The sequence below is a fragment of the Lissotriton helveticus genome, chromosome 7 (assembly GCF_964261635.1).
Source record: "Lissotriton helveticus chromosome 7, aLisHel1.1, whole genome shotgun sequence".
In the NCBI taxonomy this organism is placed as follows: Eukaryota; Metazoa; Chordata; class Amphibia; order Caudata; family Salamandridae; genus Lissotriton; species Lissotriton helveticus.
The window spans coordinates 1,638,097,739-1,638,119,296 of record NC_136068.1 but is presented as its reverse complement, the minus strand read 5'-3'; the positions used below and the strand labels follow the sequence as shown (position 1 = coordinate 1,638,119,296).

At 46.4% G+C, this 21,558-nt stretch overlaps 1 protein-coding gene across 3 annotated transcripts in view; it reads left to right on the top strand.

Moving 5' to 3' along the window:
* MAG (myelin associated glycoprotein) overlaps positions 1-21,558 on the top strand; it is a 404,692-nt gene that overhangs the window by 251,318 nt on the left and 131,816 nt on the right. For all 3 annotated transcript variants that reach the window (XM_078655319.1, XM_078655320.1, XM_078655321.1), the window contains exon 5: positions 11,957-12,253. In XM_078655319.1, the coding sequence (XP_078511445.1) occupies positions 11,957-12,253 (297 nt within the window). The remainder of the gene's footprint in view (positions 1-11,956; positions 12,254-21,558) is intronic.

Below are 21,558 nucleotides of genomic sequence, written 5' to 3'. Positions count from 1 at the left end.
GCACTGGGCCAGGGACAGACTAATTTGCATATAGCCAGGTTCTGAGCTGCGATGGGGCAGTGATCTAAATAACGGTGATGGATCAAGCCCTGATCTTTGGACTGGGTAAGAGTGGTCTGCTTAATTCAGACACTCTGTTCATCACCACCCCCTTTTCTGAATCGTTTTTGGCCACTATAGGTGTGGCAGGGTATACTCAGACATGAGTCCCTTGCTCACTGCTCCATCAGGATTCAAGCAAGCCGGGCCGACGAGGCTGAAATGCCAGAAACCGGTCCCCGGAAGCTTGTATCCTTTCTGGTGAAGAATTGGCTTGGTAGTTTGGTCTGCCCTGTTCCCATGATGCACTGGGCCAGGGACAGAGCTGGGATGGGGCAGTGAGCTAAATAACGGTGATGGATCAAGCCCTGATCTTTGGACTGGGTAAGAGTGGTCTGCTTAATTCAGACACTCTGTTCATCACCACCCCCTTTTCTGAATCAAAGGAAGAATCGGGCAGAAAGGCCAGCACATCAAGTCACTTAGCAGAGAGGTAGTTCCTCCAACAGCCCGGCTGGCAGCAGGCCAGCACAACAAAGTAGGTAGTCCAAATGGTAGTTCCTCACGGCAGCACAGCAGTCCTCAGGCACTGTGCAGATTGTAGAGCCAGCAGTGTCTGGTTACAAGTCCCATGCAGTGTCCCCAGACATGGGGTCCAAGCCCCAGTACCATTACTCAAAAATGTCTTTGATGAAGGGGTGACTTTAAAGGAACCCTTAGAAGTGAGCAACACTCCCTTTCAACCCAGACCTGGCTCCAGATGATCAGAAGGGGGTGAATCAGCCCTTGTGTAAGGGCAGGACCCAACCTGTACAAATGCAAAGTGTGAACCACCTCTCCCTCTCCTAGTCTAGGAAGACTATCAGTATGCAGATTAATGCAAATGTATCCCTTGTCACACCAGGCCCTTCCTGTGTTGTGGCTGTGTGGCAAGTATGCACCAAGTGCAGCTGTCACCCAGCTCAGACGTGTATTGGAGTCAGGCTTCAAACACAAAAAGTCATATACCAGAGTAATGCCCACTTTCTAAAAGTATTTACAACAAGGGGTGGTGATGGACAGAGTCTCTGAATTAAGCAGAGTACTCTCACCCAGTCAAGAGATCAGGGCTAGATCCAACACCGTTTTTTAGCTCATTGCACCATCCCAGTTTCAGAACCTGGCTGTATGCAAATTAGTCTGTCCCTGGCCCAGTGCATCATGGGAACAGGGCAGACCAGACTACAAAAGCCAATTCTTACACTGGGAAGGAAACAAGCTTCCAGGGACCGGTTTCTGCCATTTCATGCCAGAAACCGGTCCCCGGAAGCTTGTTTCCTTCCCAGTGTAAGAATTGGCTTTTGTAGTTTGGTTTGCCCTGTTCCCATCATGCACTGGGTCAGGAACAGACTAATTTGCATACAGCCAGGTTCTGAAACTGGGATGGTGCAATGAGCTAAAAAACGGTGTTGGATCTAGCCCTGATCTTTAGACTGGGTGAGAGTATTCTGCTTAATTCAGAGACTCTGTCCCTCACCACCCCTTGTTGTAAATATTTTTGTCCACCCTAAGCGTGGAAGGGTATACTCAGACATGAGTCCCTTGCTCATTGCACCATCAGGATTCAAGCAAGCCGGGCCGAAGACGGCTGTAATGCCAGAAACCGGTCCCCGGAAGCTTGTTTCCTTCCCAGTGTAAGAATTGGCTTTTGTAGTTTGGTTTGCCCTGTTCCCATCATGCACTGGGACAGGAACAGACTAATTTGCATACAGCCAGGTTCTGAAACTGGGATGGTGCAATGAGCTAAAAAACGGTGTTGGATCTAGCCCTGATCTTTTGACTGGGTGAGAGTATTCTGCTTAATTCAGAGACTCTGTCCCTCACCACCCCTTGTTGTAAACACTTTCTAAAAGTGGCATTTCTAAAATTGTAATGTAAAATCCAACTACACCAGTAAGTTATGGCTATGATTTCATCTAGATTATGATAAAGGCAACTCTTTTTTTTTCGGCACCAATAAGTCCAGTACCCGACGTTTGCAGGGAATACAGAACGCAGCAGCTCGTATTCTCCTGGCGCTCCCGAAATCTTGCTCTGTATCTAAATTTCTACCTAAACTTCATTGGTTGCCAGTGGAAAAAAGAATTCAGTTTAAAACACTATGTGTGGCCCACAGAATTCAGACTCAGCAAGCACCACCGGGGCTGGCGAATCTACTAGCTTACTATGTTCCTCGGCATTCTTTACGCTCAGCTGACCAAGGGCTGGCGTGTGTTTCCCGAATCTTAAGAGCCAGAGCTGGACGCCGCTCTTTTAGAACGCTCGCGGCCAGACTTTGGAACTCGTTTCCAGCCTCCATCAGAGGGATTCAGAATCATCTTGCCTTTCGCAAAGCCATAAAGACCTGGCTCTTCCCTGTGTAACTCCCTTCATCCTTTACTGTCTCTAGTCTTTGTTTGCCCTGGGACGCCCCGTCGCTGGGGCATTACAAATCCGACAATATTAATAATAATTATCACCACTATTCTAAACATACCTAACATGGAAACGCCACTCCTTTCTGATCAGGAATTACCACTTCAGCTTATCCCAGTGCAACTACTGCGATCAACAGACGCTCCCTGTGCAGCACTAAAATGATGCAACACTCATTTAGCATCAGAACATCCCCAACCACTTTTCACTGCAATTTTTCGTTTGTCCGATTTGTCTCAACAGAAATCTCTACAATCGCAAGAATACTACCTACTTTCACATAACAGTAGACTGTCAAGCTGCGAGGGTCACTGTCACCAGCACGCTCACTGCCATGCATCAAGGAATGAACCGCCACAAGTTCAGTTTAATACATTTGTTCAAGAGAAACTTTACATTTATATCTGACTATCTGTCTGACTGATAGCACCCAACAGTCCCCCCCTTTATTAGGGGGGGGAATATTAGGTAGAATATTAGGTGGAGCTTACCTGCACAGCGAGCAGCGTAGGTGCGCAGCGGGCGCGTCATAGGCACGCCGGAGGTGCGCCAGAGGTAAGCCCATTTGCGCCCGTTCGCACAACGGGCGCGTTAAGGGCCGGTTATGCTGCCTCTCCTCTCTCCCCTCGTAAAGTCTACTCTAAGGCAGAGCTATCACAGCTTGACCCGGGTCGAATGAGCACTGCCCAGCAGGACAATAATGTTTGCAAGCCGGAGGTGCTTGCTTGTGGCCTGCTTAACGTCCGGTCCCTTTGCAAGCATCATGTTGAGATCACACTTCTCATTGAGTCCTTTGGGCTGGACGTGCTCTTCCTCACGGAGACATGGACGCGGGCAGATAGTGATGTAGAACTTGGACTGGCTTGTCCATTGGGCTACAAAATTAAGCACACTCCCCGCCGGAAGAATAGAGGGGGAGTAATAGGTTTTATATTTAGAGAAACTCTGGCCCTTACTCAGTTGGAGATCAAGGAGGTGTTGGGCTTTGAACTTATGGGGTTTTCCTTTAGTGATCAAAAAGGAGTATTGCAATCTGGAGTATTATGCTACAGACCGCCAGGCAATACACTATCAACTCTGTCTGAGTTGATTGATCTTATTTATGATCTTTCAAACTCCCATACTAGACTAATTGTTCTGGGAGATTTTAATCTGTGGCCGAATGGGCCTCTAGATACAGCCTATAGTGATCTATGCCAGGCCTGCAGAAATATTCAGCTGCAGCAGCTGGTACTTTCTACGACCCATTTGAAGGGCCATATCCTGGATCTGGTTTTTGCGGACGCCTCACAGGTGGTGGCGAATGACATAAGCCCCCAGTGTTGGACAGACCATGCACTAGTCTCCTTTTCTCTCCACCTCCCGGCGGGGTCTCTGAGAGATGTCAGGTCGGGACCTACTAAAGTTTGTAGGCCATGGTCCAGACTCTTAAAAACACTGTTTTAACAACTTTACTTCCCGGAGGGTTCTCTCTGGGGAGTAACATAGAAGAGAGTTATTCTAGTCTGTGCCTGCAAATTTCCAACTCTCTGGATAAGGTGGCCCCTCTACGTAGATCAAGGGACAGACAGAAACGTGCTATTACTTGGTACTCTAAGGACCTTCTGCAGCTGAAGCAGCGATGTAAACGGGCAGAAAGGGCCTGGAGGAAGCACTATTCTGACCCGGCAAGAGCTCTTTTCAGGCAGACGCTGTTGAAATATAAAGCACAGATTAAGTGTACAAAAGCCACCTACCTCAAGGAATCGTTGAATCAGGCGACTAATAAGTCGCAGACTTTGTTTAAGATCGTCAACAATCTTTCTCGTCCGGCATGTGCCATGAATAATATTCCAGCCTCTCAGGCTCTCTGCGATTCCTTGGCATTTGAAGATAAGATCACAACCATCCTGGGTGGGCTGTCTAGGCCGGATTCCCAGCCTCTGTTGCTTCCTGCCACCACACCTTTACTGGGTGATTCGGAAGGTTTGACCGGCCGGCCACAGCTGAGCTGCTTTTCTCTTCCTCCATTTGATGACTTTTGTAAATTAGCACAGGTTGTGTCGTCGGGCTCTCCTATGGACCCACTACCTCATAAATTCTGGAAACTTTTCCAGGAGGAACTCTTTCGCCCATTGTACTTGGTTTGTCTTCAGTCTTTCGATACCGCTATGGTTCCGGAGTGTTGGACATTGGCAGTGGTCTCCCCTCTCCTGAAGAAGCCTATGCTTGATCCCACCTGTCTAGCAAGCTATCGGCCTATTTCCCTGCTCCCTTTTCCGGTTAAGATCATGGAGAAGGTGGTCACCCAGTCCCTGTCCAGATTTCTGGAAGATAACATCTATCTGGATGTGGCCCAGTTCGGCTTCCGACCAGCGCATGGTATGGAATCCGCACTGGTGGTCGTGTTGGACAATCTTCGTTCGCGTGTCGACACTGGTCGGGCAGCTTTTTAAGTGCTGCTCGACATGTTGGCCGCGTTCGACACGGTCAGCCACACTACTCTCATTAGTAGACTGGAGGAGATTGGGGTAACAGGGTTGGCACGGGACTGGTTAGTCTCTTATCTCCACAATAGGCAACAGGTGGTGGCATTGCCTCCTTTTAGATCAGGAGTCCGTAAAGTGGGACAGGGCGTGCCCCAGGGCTCGGCCCTCAGCCCTATCCTGTTTAACTTATATTTCCGCCCTCTGATCCACCTGATAAGATCTTTTGGTGTCACGGTAATTAATTACGCCAATGACACTCAGCTGGTCCTCTCCCTGGAAGGCAAAGATGCGGTATCTCTGGAGACTTTTCATCGCTGTATGACAGCAACAGCCGACTGGTTGCGTCCCAACTCTCTCCAGTTTAATGGGTCTAAGACAGAGGTGTTGTACTGTTCAAACGACCGTGTTCCGTGCTCCCTGCCAGAGGACTTCTGGCCTACTTCTTCGTTGGGAGCGGTGACAGCAGCGGAATCTGCTTGTAACCTGGGGGTCATGTGTGGCCCCAATTTACAACTGGACGCATTTGCTAATAAAACGGTGGCCACTTGCATGATGCTGTTGCGTATGCTGCGGAAAGTTCTTCCTGTGCTAGACCAGAGGTAGTGCGCTGGATTATTCTTAGCAGGTTAGATTACTGCAACGCACTGCTTCTGGGAGCGCCTAAAAATCTGATCGGTAAGCTGCAGCGCATACAAAATATGGCAGCTAAACTTGCACTCTCTCGATCGCGTGCTGCCTCTTCTACTACTGCGCTGTTAGACCTTCATTGGCTGCCTGTTCAGCAGTGTATTCTTTTTAAAGCATCTTGCTTGGTTTTCAAAGCCTTGCATGGACAGGGACCTGTCTTGTTGCAAAATATTTTCTCCTGGTATTCTACCTCTCGAACTCTACGATCTTCTTCGGCATGTCTGGTAGTTGTTCCCAGGATCCAGAGGTTAAGGATGGGAGGCCGTTCCTTCGGGTTTTCAGCTGCCAAGCTTTGGAACTCTCTCCCGTTTTCCCTGAGGAGTCAGGGAGAACTTTTGCCGTTTAAGAGAGGGTTGAAGACCTACCTCTTTCCAAGAGCAGTATGATCCTTGTAGGTGTGCATTAGCTATGTATAGTCAAAGCGCCAGGATACCCTTTGGGTGACAGTGTTGCGCTATAGAAGTATGCAATACAATACAATACAATACAATGTTTCTCAAAATCCGTCCACTGCCCTCCACCACAATATGCCTACTACAATTCCCAACATACACTGCTTTGCCAGTCACTTCTCGTTCATTCTTTGCATGTGTGCACATCCCTATTGGTACTCATGTCGTCCTTCTTAGACCACCTTGTCTTACAGATCCAGGTTGGGACTGGAACTGGGTCAGTTTGAGTCTCGGGGGTAAAAACGGCTGTACCATGAAGGTGCAGTAGTCAGTTCCATAGTGAATTAGGTTTGTTTAATATTGATCTGATCCAATCAAAACCATCAGCTCTGTTAACAAATCTGTGGGTATTCACACCAGTCTTACTAAGAGCACCCTGATGGCAATATTCTAAATGTTTTTATAATGAATTCAAGGGCAAAATACATGAAATAGGCCATCTAGTGTCAGCAGTAATACATACAATCATAAGTATAATGAGCTCTAAAATGTTTAATAGAAAATCCAGCTTAGATCCACCTTGTTACATTGGGAAATGGGGGCCTCATTTATAGAGAAAAAGCACGTCCATTTATAGGAGTTTAGACCAAGGTTTTTATACATTACTACAGAAGTACATGGTTCTCAGTATAGGCACCAATGAGAAGCAAACAAGAAGAAACATTTTATCACAGAATACTTTTGAGGTTTCTCTCATAATTCTATTGTATCCAATTCAATCACTCCCACAGTTTTATTCCAGCACTATTGTTGATACATTGTACAAGCAATATTCTGTGACAGTTGGGTTGTCCATAGTTAGGTTCGGAGTGCTGAGAAGCTCCTGGGAACGCTTAGCATAGTTGAGTGTAAAGCTCACAATTCTTTATTTAGAAGAGGGAAACAACAGTACTATACATCAGTGGAGTACTACAGCATTTCTTCAAGCTGGAGAACAATGTAAACACAGATCATGTTAGCATAAGCTCAATTTCCAATACATTTTAAGTCAAAGAAAGCGATAAACAGCTCTTACACATAAGAAATGTAAATGATACACATAAGTGTGCAACAAAGATGGTAATGTCAATCATAAGCACACTGAAAACTTGGCAGCTCTGAGCATATTGTTGAAAAGTGGGTCTCAAACCTTCCCACTTCGTTGCAGTTTGAGCTCCTTTAATGTCCGAGCAGAGGAGCTGCTGTGTTCCAGGACTGCTAATTTGCTTTCACTAATAGCAAGTTTCGCAAAGGTGAGCGTCTATCACCTGCTTCTGCAAGCCTTGCTGGAAGAAGCTGACCCTGGAATCTGTCTGTCTGCTGAAAGGAAAGAGAGCCTTGTTCCACAGGAATCTGCCTGCTGCCAGGGGCGGCTCTAGGCTCATGGCGGCCCTGGGCAGGGAGCGTAGCTAGGGGGCCCCCGGAGGAATGCAGGCGCGGAGGCCAGTGAAGGGGGGGGTCGGGGTGTTTGGAAGTGGAACAGACGCCGCCAAATCCCTGCCAGGGGCCGCCACGCAAATATGTATCCATCCTCAAGGGATTATTATATTAAGGATATATATTGTTGCCGTGGCAGCCCCTGGGGCTTGGTGCACAGCTTGCACATGCCTAAGGCCGCCCCTGCTGCTGCTGAGCCCTGTGTGGGAAGTAGCCCAGAAGGAGCATAGGAAACATGGGCGAGTACCAAGAAGGCATGTGAATTACCCAGAGATTCCAGGTCTACCCGACTGCCAAGTCAAATTCGGCTGAAAAGAGGTCATGCTTGATTTGCCAATATTAAGAGCAAAGTAAATACTGCCAAGTTGGAGACTGCCCTAGAGAAAGACGAAGAAGTCCTGTACTGACTCTACTTCTGTTGCACTTCAGCAATTACACTAGCACCCCGGAACGAATGGGGAAGATCCTTCTATCTCTAATGCTGGCGACCACTACTGCAGGTGTCTTTGTGGAACTGCAACCATGCCAGCTGGAGGTTTGAAGAGAGAAGGAGGTGGGGTTACAGCAACAATCCCTATTGAGCAGGACCGCTCATCCTGTGCCGTGTCTACCAGCACCAGGGTAATTACATTTCCCTGAGAGGCATTGACTGTGAAATGTGCCAAGCAAAGTTTAGTGTGACAGTTTATTGAACATTGCCATACCCGTAGAAGAACATAAGTCATTTGCTACAGACTGACCTGCAGGGCACAGAATGCTAAGTAGCTGTTTCGCTACAACACAATGAACCTTCACCTAAGTTTACATCTAGATTACTTCAATTTTTTCATTCTGTAGAGAACCTTGTAGACCCCATAATACATCCTTGTAAAGTTGCTTACTCCGTTATATATGGTATTAAGTTCAGTTGTGATTAAAATTCTTATAATTTAGGATAGGGATTCCCCATCCTTATAATATTCCTCACATAGGGGATTTCCAATTGCCTGAAGGAAGTCCAGGAGGACCTTTACGGCCACACAGGACTGAAACATGTCGGCACTAGAGTCTTAGGACCATAATACTCTAACCTTTCACTAGAGAGGCCCCCCTCATTTTCCTCTGCTCTTTTTGTCCCCTCTCTGACCACTGGTTGGTCAATTGGAGTATTTCTTGTGATTAATGTACTAGGAAGGGAGGATATACTTCGGTTAGGATTTCCTCTAAAACCCTCCGGGCACTGGGACATCCTCCAGTACCTTTATGTGTTAATCTAGAGATAGAGCGTGTCGGTGTAACTGGTTCACTGGTTTTCTATCACAGCGTCCTCTTCTGTGGGGCCTGTTACACTCTCCAGCCCAAGAATAGAAGTTCTTAAGGTGCAAGGAGGCTTCACTGAAAGGAGAGAGAGCCGTATGTGCTTACGGAGCACAACAAGACAAGCCTTCCTTTCTTTATAAATTGCACACAGTTTTGTCGTGGGAGTGGGTCAAGCAGGGCATTTTGAAAGTTAAGCTCAGTCAGCTCTTGTTGATGATTCTCCAGTGACTATTAATACACTTCCCGGGCGTCCTTCTCCCATATTTAACAGTAGTGTGACACAGTTTCTGTTTTAGGATTATGCTTTCAGGTAAAGGACTATTACCCAGTCCCTCCCCTGCAAAAAGATAAAGAGTGGATCCCTTGTTTGTTTCCGTTGAGCAGAGTTCTTCCATCCTACTATCTTCACCATAGGGACGGCCTGTCCTTCCCTCCCATCAAGTACTTATAAACCAAAGGACTCCCCCTGTGCCTGGCCCCACCGGTCTACCCTGCCTCACCAATTGAAATGAAACAGCTACTGGATGATGTTTACAAAAAGGCATGAGACTAATTTTCCCACCCCATCATGCTTTGCTGCGACCCTACTGTGAAGTAGCAACTGACAGGCTTATCGAAAGTCTGAACAACATGTGATTCAGCAATGGTTGCTTATCAGGGGCTTTGGGGTACAGCCCCCCTGCCTCATGGGAGGCCCCTGCGCATTTTTCAATTTGTGTTTGATGATCAGTGCTGGCGCGCAGGTCAGCCCTGTCTGTCTCATATCCAAACACCTGATGAGAGGAGGAAGAGGAGGCGGCTATGAGAGCTGAGGCACGATCCAGCTACAGTGTGCTATTAAAAGAAAGCACTCTGTAGCTGGATGTCTGCAGTGGGCTCCTCTGCTAAGGCAGAGGAGCGTCACCCCACTGCCAGGAAGCAGCAAAAGAAAATAATAACTAATGTTATTATCATTTTATGTTGTCCTGCTGCGGAAGTGTGCATGAGGGAGCGGGGCTGCAGAGCAGGGGAGGAGTGGTAGAACACTCCTGTGCGCATTGACTGTTTGGCCGTCCCTCTCGGGCCTCCCAAAACAGTCATGCACAGTTCCCTACGCAGTTCCCTGTTCTCCATGCAGGCTGCATTGCAGCCTGCATGGAGAACATGCCCACCCCTCCAGGCCCTGGATGAGCACTGTGTTACAGCGCTCGGACCAATCACAACGCTGCACAAAGAGTTGTGATTGGCTTCAGGGAGCATGGGAGCCCTGGTGCTTCCTGCTTTCTATTTCTCACAAGAAGCCAGGAAGAGGAAAAGACAGGGCAGGACACAGGAGAGGCGGCAGGGGCCAGCCGACCGGCCAGCCAGAAGGTAAGCGATTATTTTTTGTTTATCCAATTTCCCACCCCCTCCTCTTCGCCCCCACCCACCCCACTGCTGCTTCTAGGCAGCAGCCACAACTGGATGTCTGGATTGCGCATGTCTAAGGGGCGTAGTTCATAAACGATCTCCTCACACAGGCACAATCCATTTTTTAGCAGACATATCGTGCATGAGGTAGCACCGCATATCTGCTAAAATGTGGATGTGTGGGCACACATCAGTGCATCCCTGTAGCCAATGAAAAGCCACAAAGAGCATCAGGGGTAGGATCCCCAGCACTGTCCCAGCTTCATAGTGGGCTGTGCTTCCAGACTTATCAAGAAGCTGGGAGAGGGACTGATGTCTTTTTTCACCTTTTCAAACCTGCCCTTGCTGCTCCATCAAGCTCCTCGGGAATCGTGGCTTGCTGGTTCCAATGCCCAGCTGTTGCCATGGAACCTCCAATTTGCCAGTTAAGTTAGCAAGGTAAGTAAAAAAAAACAATCTCTATGCACGTGTTATGTATTTGTTAGTGAGTGTGTTTATGAGTGAATGGGATGGAGTGATAGTGTCTATGTGAGTGTGTTAAAGTGTCAATGAGAGTGAAAGTGAGTGAGAATCTGTGTTTGAATGTGCATGAATAAGTGAAAGTGAGTATGAGGGAGTGTGTGAAATAGTGTGATTGTGTTAGAGTGAGTGATTGATTGGAGGTTGTGAGAGGTAGTGGAATTGAGGCACGGGTGTAGCTACCAATGGTGCCACAGGTGCAGTTGCATTTAGGAACCTCAGAAAGATTTTTTAAATAAAAGAACACTTTAGCATTCCTTCACCGCAGAGTGAGACTGTTTCCAAGGTGCTCACTGGCACCCATGGTAGAGGATGTATGACGATACATAGGAAACCAATACAACGAGTGCCTTTACAACGCGGTTTTTATTTCCCGATGTACGTCACAACGCATGCTATTACAATGTATGGCATTAGTTCGCATGCCCTTAGAAATGCATACGAAATGCCTTTACAACGGCCCCCATTTCCCCGCATCCTAAATAAAAAAAACCCTGACCCTAAACGCTCAAACATGACCATAGACTACGACCCCCTGCCCTTAAGCCCTAACAGTAGCATACACTATCCCCCTGACACTACCCTAAACCCTAAGCCCTAATCCATAAACCTTAAAACATACCCTTACCTTTGTTTTCTCATGGTTCCTGTGCAGGGTCACTGTCTCTGCTCTCGGTTCCAGCATCGCCATTACAACGCACGCGCATGCGCAAGCGCATGCGATGTAATGGTATGCGTCGCATTGTCCAGATGTGGTAACGTCGACGTAAAGCCATGTGTAGTGTTGCAGGCACGGTAATGGTTGTTCGCCATGGTAGATGGTGTACCAATGTTATTCCTGGCATCGTCTCCTGGCCAAAGCTCCTGTCAGCACTTTCCCTGGCAAAGGCCGATAAACGGGCCCTCGAGTGCCCCATGTAACATTCCCTGCCCAAGCTCAACTCCACCAAATGTCTCCTGCCTGAGACCTTTGAGGAATCCAGAAAACTTTACAGGACTGCACAGAAACCAGAGACTTCTGACCTGAAGACTTCCCTGGCAAACCTTGCCCTTTCAAAGTTAACTATTGCTAATGCATTATACAAAGAAAGACATATTTTGCGAACCGGCAGTCTTGGAGTAACTGCTGAACATTTTTGCTCAAATTATTGCTGAAGTTGTGGCAATGACGATATTTTAACACAATGAAGGACATTAAATAATTAATTAAAAGTTGGTCATGTCTTTTCCCAGATGCCCCCTCGATACTGTCTCCAGATGAAATGGTTGTGGGTTCCGTGGCAGAGCTCATGTGTTATGTTCCTGACAACTGCCCCGATATGCCACCACTAGTGACCTGGACCAGAACTGAAGGTCTGGAGCAGCACGCGGTGTACGGGAAGCTGGAGGAAGACAATTACCTCTGGACAACGGTCTCCATCTTAAAGTACATCCCCACCAGCAAGAACAATGGCCACGTGGTAGGATGCAAAGTCAGCTACCCCAACACATCGCTTGAATATGAAGCCTTCACTATGCTGGATGTGAAATGTAAGTGATGAAACTCACCCAATGTAGCTTCTATTCTTGGTTTTCAGATAAGGTTTGGAAATGTTCTGTTGTGCTACATGAGACAAGGAAATCTTTTGCACATGTTCAAACTGAGGAATACTGTGCTTCAGTATGAGTGGGTTCTGCTAGTGAAAGAGCTCTATTGAGATGTCTTTGTCTTTGTGACTCTAAGCAAAAGATGTGTTTCCTCAGGTCACAAAAGCTTGCAGAAACGTGATCTTGCAAGAGCCACACATGAGCCACATCAATTATAAATTCACATTTCACCAGTTACTAATAAACAGCCCCTTAAAATGGTAGTCTTTTAAAAAGGTAAGATAAGCAGCCTCTTGGTTACTCGTATGCTCCCTTCTACCGAGACTCCCGTTATATTCTCCTCTTCCACAGACACTCTCCTCTGCACTGTACTCATTGTCCTCTAGCAGTTAAAGGTCCTATCATCCGAGAGCAAACTGGATCTGTGCCCAGCAATCTTTTGTGTATCCCCCACACATCCAAATACAAGGCCTTAGACAAGAGGAGAGAGGCTCTAATAGAGTAGCCATTTAGTCACCATGGTTGACGTCCAACTAAGTGAGTGGCCAGAAAAACAAAATACCAACTACTTTGAACCATATGCCAAATAGCCATGAGTGGGCACGTGAGCCAAGGGAGTCCAGCACTTGTTGCTCCCCCGAGTGAATTGAGACAGCAACCTGGCCAAATAGTAACTTTAACACCTCAGTTCTCAATTAATTTGGCCATTCTTCCTTCTATGCCATCTACCCTCCTATTCATCGTTCTTTCAATCAATCAATCAATCAAGCATTTGTAGAGTTAGGCAAATCACCTGTGAGCATCTCGAGACGCTGGGGCTGTTCGCTGCTGCATGGAGGTGGTTCCTCAAACAACCAGGTTTTTAGGTCTCGTCTGAATTGTTGGAGTGATAGTGCAGTCCTGTGGTGCACGAGGAGGTTCTTCCAGGCTTTTTCTGCCAGATGCGAGAAGGAGTATCTTCCTCTGTAGGCTCGACAGATATGTGGCGTGTCTGCAATGGATAGGGAGGCTGATCAAAGGGGTCTGGATAGTTGGTAGAAGGTTAGGTGTTTGTTGATGTATGCTGGCCCTTCATTGTGCAGAACCTTGTAGGCATGGGTAAGCAGCTTGAACTGGCTTCTCTTCTGAATCGGGAGCCAGTGCAATTTCCTGAGATAGGGCGGGATGTGGGTCCTTCTGGGGAGGTCACCTGTGAGTCTTGCCGCTAAGTTCTGTATGTTTGGAGTCTCTTCATTAGGCATGCAGTGATTCCCGCGTATAGCTTGTTTCCATAGTCCTGCGTGCTTCTGATGAGTATCTGTGTGATGGTCCTTCTTGTGTTTATCAGGAGCCACCTGAAGATCCTGCGGAGTATGCAGAGGATGCGGAAGCAGGCTGAAGAAACTGTGTTGACTTGTTTCTTCATTGATAGTTTGTCATCTAGGATGATGCCAAGGTTGCGGGGTAGTCTGTTGAAATGGGGGTGTACCAAGCTCCGCTGGTCACCATGAGTCTGTCAATGGCGAGATGTTGTTCCCACAGATGAGGACTTCTGTTTTGTTCGAGTTGAGTTTGAGACAGTTATTCTTCATCCAGTATGCAATGTTCATCATGCATCCAAGGAAGTTGGCTTTAGGGCTGGAGGGACCTTCGGACAGAGGAGGATGAGCTGTGTGACGTTGGCGTAGGAGATAATGTTGAGCCCGTGTGATCTGACAGTGTTGGCGAGTGGGGTTGTGAAGGTTGTCCTTGCTGTCTGGAACTGAGGCGTCGTCCTCGAGATGACAGCGCTAAGCAGCAGCCAGGGGGAGTGGTGCACATGACCAGTTGTCAAGGGCTACTGCCTCTTTATCCAGACTCACTTTTTTCCATACACCCATCCTGCTCTCCTTGCATTCAGCTTTTTCTCCATCTAACATTCTTTCTATCCATCCTCTCTGTTTATCTCTTTCTCTCTCTCTCTCTTTCAGTCTCTCTCTCCATCCAACCAGATCTCTATGGTGTGATATCAAAGCTACACCAGACAACCACCTAATTAATCCACAAAAGACAGATCCCACCAGAGGCACCCAAAGCACGTGCATTATGCCTTATTTGACTAAGATTAGACACCCAACAGTACCAAACACACCTAGCAATACCCACCACCTTTCCATCTTCACTCATAAATTGCCCTTCGCCTCAAGCAAAATATGGTAGACAAACTCCTTGAGTCCCCTAAGACTCCCAGGCAATACACAGGATGACAGATGCCAACAACCCACACCCAACATGCATTTCGACTGCTCAGGGCCCTGCACTGAATGAAGAAAATATACCATTAAGTAGTCATGTATTTCATGCTACACATCATTGCTCTAAGCGACTAGATATCTGTAACCGATGAATGGTCTATTTTTCCACCCATTGATCATGAAGAAGACATGGACTTGGCTTACAGCTGGACGACGGACTTGGGGCAGTCATATAGGACTATGCTTCCAAATAATTATCTTGTTTTACAATAACTGCAACATGACATACACCTCACTAAATTCAGTGGATGATGTATTTCGATAGACGTGTACATTTTTGAATGCAGATGCTATCTCTTTCCTTACAATTCCTTAGTAATCCCCAGCAGTAGGATCCTATACCCTTTTGCACCCCAACACATACCCGTATAACCCAGTACTGCCACATCCTATCCCATGGCAACCTCAACACACCATGAACAATTGCTTACAGTTACACCAGCTATCCACTTGATTGTGGTAACACTCTCCCAAATATTCTTCAACTTTCACATTCTACTTTCTCTCTTGCTCCTTTATACTGTTGAACTGTGAGATGACATTATGTTTTTTTAGGAGATTGTCCTTAATGCATGGATTGATGACCAGAAGGGCATTTTGGGCAGATGTCCTCTTAGATTGAAACGTGGACACCTTGGAAGACTGGGATGTGAAGATAGATGAAACTGTTGTCATTGTCTAGAATTCTAGGAGCTTAGACATTGCTTACTTTGAGCACTGGGATGCCCTTCTGGGCAGCTATTTGGACTATTGAAATTATATCATTCATTCATTGTTACTTATAGTGAGTAGTGTGCGATTGCGGCATTCAGTAGCTCAGAATAAATGAGATGGAGATTCTGTTAGGGAAGGGAATGAGTGCCAACTTTGGGACAGCAAGGCAAAATCATCATCGGACTAGACGCATAAATGCGTATCAGTTGTTCACTGAATATGGGGCTGAACATTGCAATGCTGGCTTTTTTCTGGGCCACTGCTTCTAATTGTCACTGAGACAGTGCCTTGAATGAGGCATCTTGATAAGAAAGAGGTTGTCACCATAACATTTCAAAAACCTTGTTTGACAAGTGTGAACCTCTAACGCTGCTTCAAATACTGTTTGGCATCTTTCTGGTTGCTAGTAGGACCTTGAAACCCAAACAAAAGCCTCAGTAGGAGAAAGCGTATGAATCACACAAAATAAATTAGAGGCAATATAATCACACTTAATATTGTCTAGTAAAAAGAATGATTTCAGACAAATGTAGTCCATAACTCCCAGTTTTAGTAGAATACTTCTTTATTCTTAGGTACTTCCAATATCCTCCTTTGATCTTATCAGACATACAGCTGCAACCAACGCGTTTCATCCCTAAACCAGGGCTTCTTCATGGATGCAAATACATATATAAAAACACATGTATATACACCAACTAAGACTAAGTTACATTACATAGACAAACAACATACATTAAAGCACTTAAGTTCAAATTGGATAGCCACAAAGATAGATTAAAAAACAGATAACAACAATGTGTTGGACACCCAATAGCAAAGCACAATACTGACATAACAATCACATACAACAATGTGGATACTGCCTTAGTGCATAAATTAAGTTAGGAATTAGAAATACAGTTGTGGTTTACAACATTACCCCATTATTTCCTTAAGTCCATCCATTTAGGATCATAGTGGCTAGGAGACAGCGTGAATGAGCTATCAGTGACTAGAAGGAAAGGCTAACAGATAGCTGCAAGTGGAGTGAGGTTATAGGGATAGGTTTCCAACTCCTTGTATGTCAAAAGCGACATTTGAGGTGGGTAATTTTGTAAGTCAATTTTGTAATTTGTGTATGACTCTACTGGGTGGTGCAATAACTATTCACCTAGCTGCCATTCTTTTTTCAGAAAGTGTATGAATGGTAAAGAAGGGCATGGAAGGTTAAAAAATATTTCTGAACTGTAGATGAGTTTGGATGTGCCGTAAGTAGACGCAAAACCTAAGGAATCAGATTTGATGCAGTAAATAGGCTAGGGTTCTCCAAAGTCGGTCCTGGAGGGCCGGAACCAGGCCAGATTTTTAGCATATCCCCATTTAGATAAATGTAGTTGTCTTAAAAATCTGGCATGGATCTGGCCCTCCAGGCCTGACTTTTGAGAACCCTGAAATAAACAATAATATGGACGAGAGGCAATAAAAGGCAGGAAGGGGGACCGTGGCAAAGAATTTTGCAGTTTTTCTGCTGATGGATTGATTTCTGGGTGGAGGTCTAGCAAATATAAAATGGATACTTAAGGTAGGTAACAAGTCCAAGCTAGAAAAGCCAAGAAAGTTTGAGGAGAAAAGTGAATATTTTAGGACGAGTTTGAAAAATTTGGTTGGAAAAAATATGGATGTTTTGGAATGCTCAATTTTCTTATTTATTAAGCTTTGCAGGTGTTAAGGTGATTTAGAAAGGATGATCTATCGTGGCTAGTGATGGAAAACCTAGAATTAGATGATAATGGCTAGGGAAGACAGTGGCAGTGTCCTCCCGATCCGCTTGACGCCAGCTAGCGTGATACGGATAATGATGATCTGGACCAAGCACTTCACGTTGGTAAATGAAAGCTGATTTTAAAAATTGCACATTCTGAATTGTTTTAAAAGCAAATTTGTAGCGCCGTTTTTATTGGGTGTCACAAAGATATATAAATTGTACCTGCTTACATCAAGGGAAGTCTGCTCGATGTTGTAGCCTGCCCGCCCCGGTCCGACTCGGCAAATAGCGCCGTAGAGCGGAGGGCGGACAGGTAAGAGCGAGACAAGCACATCACTCCACTTCCGCTTCACGCTGCAGGTAGCGGTTTAGCTGTTTACGTGGAGGGGCTACTTAGGCAGCGAAGAGCTGCCGGCTGACGCGGCTGGGGAAGACAGTGGCAGTGTCCTCCCGATCTGCTTGACGCCAGCTAGCGTGATACGGATAATGATAATCTGGACCAAGCACTTCACGTTGGTAAATGAAAGCTGATTTTAAAAATTGCACATTCTGAATTGTTTTAAAAGCAAATTTGTAGCGCCGTTTTTATTGGGTGTCACAAAGATATATAAATTGTACCTGCTTACATCAAGGGAAGTATGCTCGATGTTGTAGCCTGCCCGCCCCGGTCTGACTCGGCAAATAGTGCCGTAGAGCGGAGGGCGGACAGGTAAGAGCGAGACAAGCACATCACTCCACTTCCGCTACACGCTGCGGGTAGCGGTCTAGCTGTTTACGAGGAGGGGCTACTTAGGCAGCGAGGAGCTGCCGGCTGACGCGGCTAGGGAAGACAGTGGCAGTGTCCTCCCGATCCGCTTGACGCCAGCTAGCGTGATACGGATAATGATAATCTGGACCAAGCACTTCACGTTGGTAAAAGAAAGCTGATTTTAAAAATTGCACATTCTGAATTGTTTTAAAAGCAAATTTGTAGCGCCGTTTTTATTGGGTGTCACAAAGATATATAAATTGTACCTGCTTACATCAAGGGAAGTCTGCTCGATGTTGTAGCCTGCCCGCCCCGGTCCGACTCGGCAAATAGCGCCGTAGAGCGGAGGGCGGACAGGTAAGAGCGAGACAAGCAAATCACTCCACTTCCGCGTCACGCTGCGGGTAGCGGTCTAGCTGTTTACGAGGAGGGGCTACTTAGGCAGCGAGGGGCTGCCGGCTGACGCGGCTAGGGAAGACAGTGGCAGTGTCCTCCCGATCCGCTTGATCTGGGCGCGCAGCGGTCGCACGCAGGGGAGCGCCAGAGGACGCGCCTGGGACAAGCCAGAGAGAAGCCCGTCTGCGCCCGTCCGCGACTGGACGGGGCCAGGGGCCATGGCATTAACATCGTCTGGAGCAAAGGACCCAAAGAAATATAGGGTGAGCTATTCCTCTCAGGCTCTGATGTGTTTAAGAACCAACCCACAGATAGTCTGTGGGTTAGAAGACCATCCCCCTCCCGAAGGGCCGTTTTCATGCAGGCAATGCCAATTTCAGGCTGTATGTGATATATGCCCTAGGACTATCGACCAAACCCAACATCACTTTACACATATGACCATTGAAACCATTCAGGGCGGGAAGAACATGCTATGTAATATAAGGTCTCTACCCAAACATTACATCGAGGTTTGGGACCTTATTTCTACACATGAACCTGACCTGTGCTTCCTCACAGAGACATGGCTCAAACCCCATTCCATCTCGGCCATTACTCTTGGGATCCCGGAAGGGTATAAAATCATTAGATTGGATCGACCAAAGAAAGCAGGAGGGGGCATAGCGATCGTGCATAAAGGCAGCATTGCCGTTTCTGTTTTAGATCAATGGTGCAACTCCGCTTTCGAAATGATGGTTTTTAAAATTGGTACGTCTGCCAAACATAGCAGGAAGGGAGCATTAGTCTATCACCCTCCAGGCCCCATAAAAAAAGTTTCTAGTGTATTAGTGGAAGCACTCGCTCCGTATGTTGATGCAGATAAAGATTTTATACTGCTTGGAGATTTTAATATCCATAGTGAGATAAAAGATAGCATGGAGGTTCAATCCTTCCTGATGGATGTCTCTCTGCTGGGACTGAAACAGTGTAACAGTGGGCCCACGCATTTGGCGGGTCACACTTTAGACTTGATTCTTTCCAATTTTCCGGGTATTAAGTGCAATGTGCCCAAACAGATTAACTGGACAGATCATTTTATTTTAGAGTTTTCAATGCCTAAAATTGATATATTTTTTAATCGCCCTTCACAGATTCCGGTTCGGCGAAGGCAATGGCATAAAATATCTGAGGAAACCTTTAAGAAGGTCTATGTTGCTCCAAAAATTCAATCCACTGAAGACATTGATTCTGCCCTACTCAAATTTGAATCTGCCACTCGCACTGCAGTGGAGCAGATTGCCCCACTTAAACTATTTAAAAGCCGTCCTGCAAGAAAACAGGAAGTCTGGTTTTCTGATGAATTGCGGTGCCTTAAGCGTACCACCAGGAAATTTGAGAAAGTCTGGAGAAAGTCGCACTCGGAGGTGGATAAAACCAATTACCTGATGGCAATAAGCATCTATCATAAAGCCATTCACATTGCACATAAGAGCTATGTTACCTCACAATTGGAGGCGGCAGGTAACGATCCGAAAGTGCCATTTCAAATTGTAAACACCTTTCTAAAGCCAGTGGTATGTGAAAGTGCGGACATGTCGTCCCAACAACTATGTGACGATATCTCAAGTTTTTTCACCGATAAGATTGACGCTATCTATGAAAAAATTGAGGCATCTATTCCACCTATAAATAGTCATGGTACTCACATGCCGGCGCAAGCAGTTGCTGCTAATTCTGATTTATTCCTTAACTTTCCGAATATCACTCTGCCAGAGGTAGAGACGTTGATCGATAACATCAAAAGTGGGAGCCCTTCTGATCTATTACCAGCAAGATCAATGGAAGCGGTGGGGAGAGTGCTTGGTCCGGATATTCAGAGCCTGGTGAACCTCTCGCTGAAAACGGAACGTGTCCCACGGGAGTGGAAAAAGGCTCTAGTTAGACCTATTCGGAAGAATATCGCCATCCCATGGACCAACTTGTCCAATCTCAGACCCATCTCCCTGCTGCCTTTTCTGGGTAAAATCATTGAAAAGCATACTAATAAGCATTTGTCCAACTTCCTGGAACAATCGGGAAGCCTTGATCCTTCACAGTCTGATTTTAGGCCGAAATATAGTACTGAAACGGCCCTGCTGTCGATAACTGATGATCTCCGTATGTACCAGGACAGGGGTATTTCCGTTGTCCTGGTGCTACTGGATTTATCGGCAGCGTTCGATGCCATTTCCCATAAGATCTTGATCGAACGACTGACTGTGAATGGACTGGGTGGCAAGGCGCTGGACTGGATAAAGAGCTTTCTCTCCGACCGTACCCAATGTGTTACCATGAGTGAATTCCGGTCGGATGAGGTTAAGATCACCAAGGGGGTGCCACAGGGCTCGTGTTTGAGCCCAACTCTTTTTAACACCTATGTGGCACCCCTGGCAGATGTAACAAGAGCTTTTGGTTTCTGTCCAGTGTCCTATGCTGACGATACCCAGCTGCTTTTTCCATTTAAATCGCTGACCCCGGAGGTTATACAATCTTTCTCCGAGGGGATGAAAGCAGTATCCCAGTGGATGTCTTCCAACTTTCTTCAGTGCAATGTTGGTAAGACTGAGGTGATGCTTTTCGGTGAGGCCAAGATACTATGGTCCCCTGATTGGTGGCCATTAGATCTGGGACCAGTTCCTGAACCAAAACAAGTAATCAAGAACCTTGGGGTACGTCCAGAGCCGGAGCTGACTATGAAACATCATGGAAATAATACGGTGGGGTCCTGTTTCCATGTGATCGAACTCCTCCGTAGGATATTCCCGTTCCTTCCGGACTCCATTAGAAGGACTCTGGTTCAGGCTCTAGTGATCAGCCGACTTGATTACTGTAATGGTCTCCTGGTGTCTGCAAATGAAGAGGTGCTGGACCGACTGCAGGTGGCACAAAACACAGCAGCCAGGCTTGACCTCAATGCTACCCCCAGATCTTCCTCTAAACCTCTGTTGAAAAAACTTCATTGGTTGGCTATCCGTCAAAGAGTGAAATTCAAGACATGCTGTATTGTACATAAAGGACTACATGATTTAGGACCTGTCTATTTGGCCAAGAAATTTGTTCCATATGTTCCCACACGGACACTTAGGTCAAGTGAGCAGTTGCTGCTAAGGGTACCCAAGATCCGCAGGACCAGACTGGGTGGCAAGGCTTTGTCAGTGGTGGGTCCTATTTTGTGGAACAGCCTTCCTCTCCAACTAAGACAGTGTTTTGACCATTTTGCTTTCAGAAAGCAACTGAAAACCTTTTTGTTCAGGTCTAATTAGCTAAGTTTACGAGGTACTCAAATATCAGCTAATTTGTGAGTTTTTGTCTTGTATTATTATCATTGTCCTGGCTTCTGCTTCTGTTG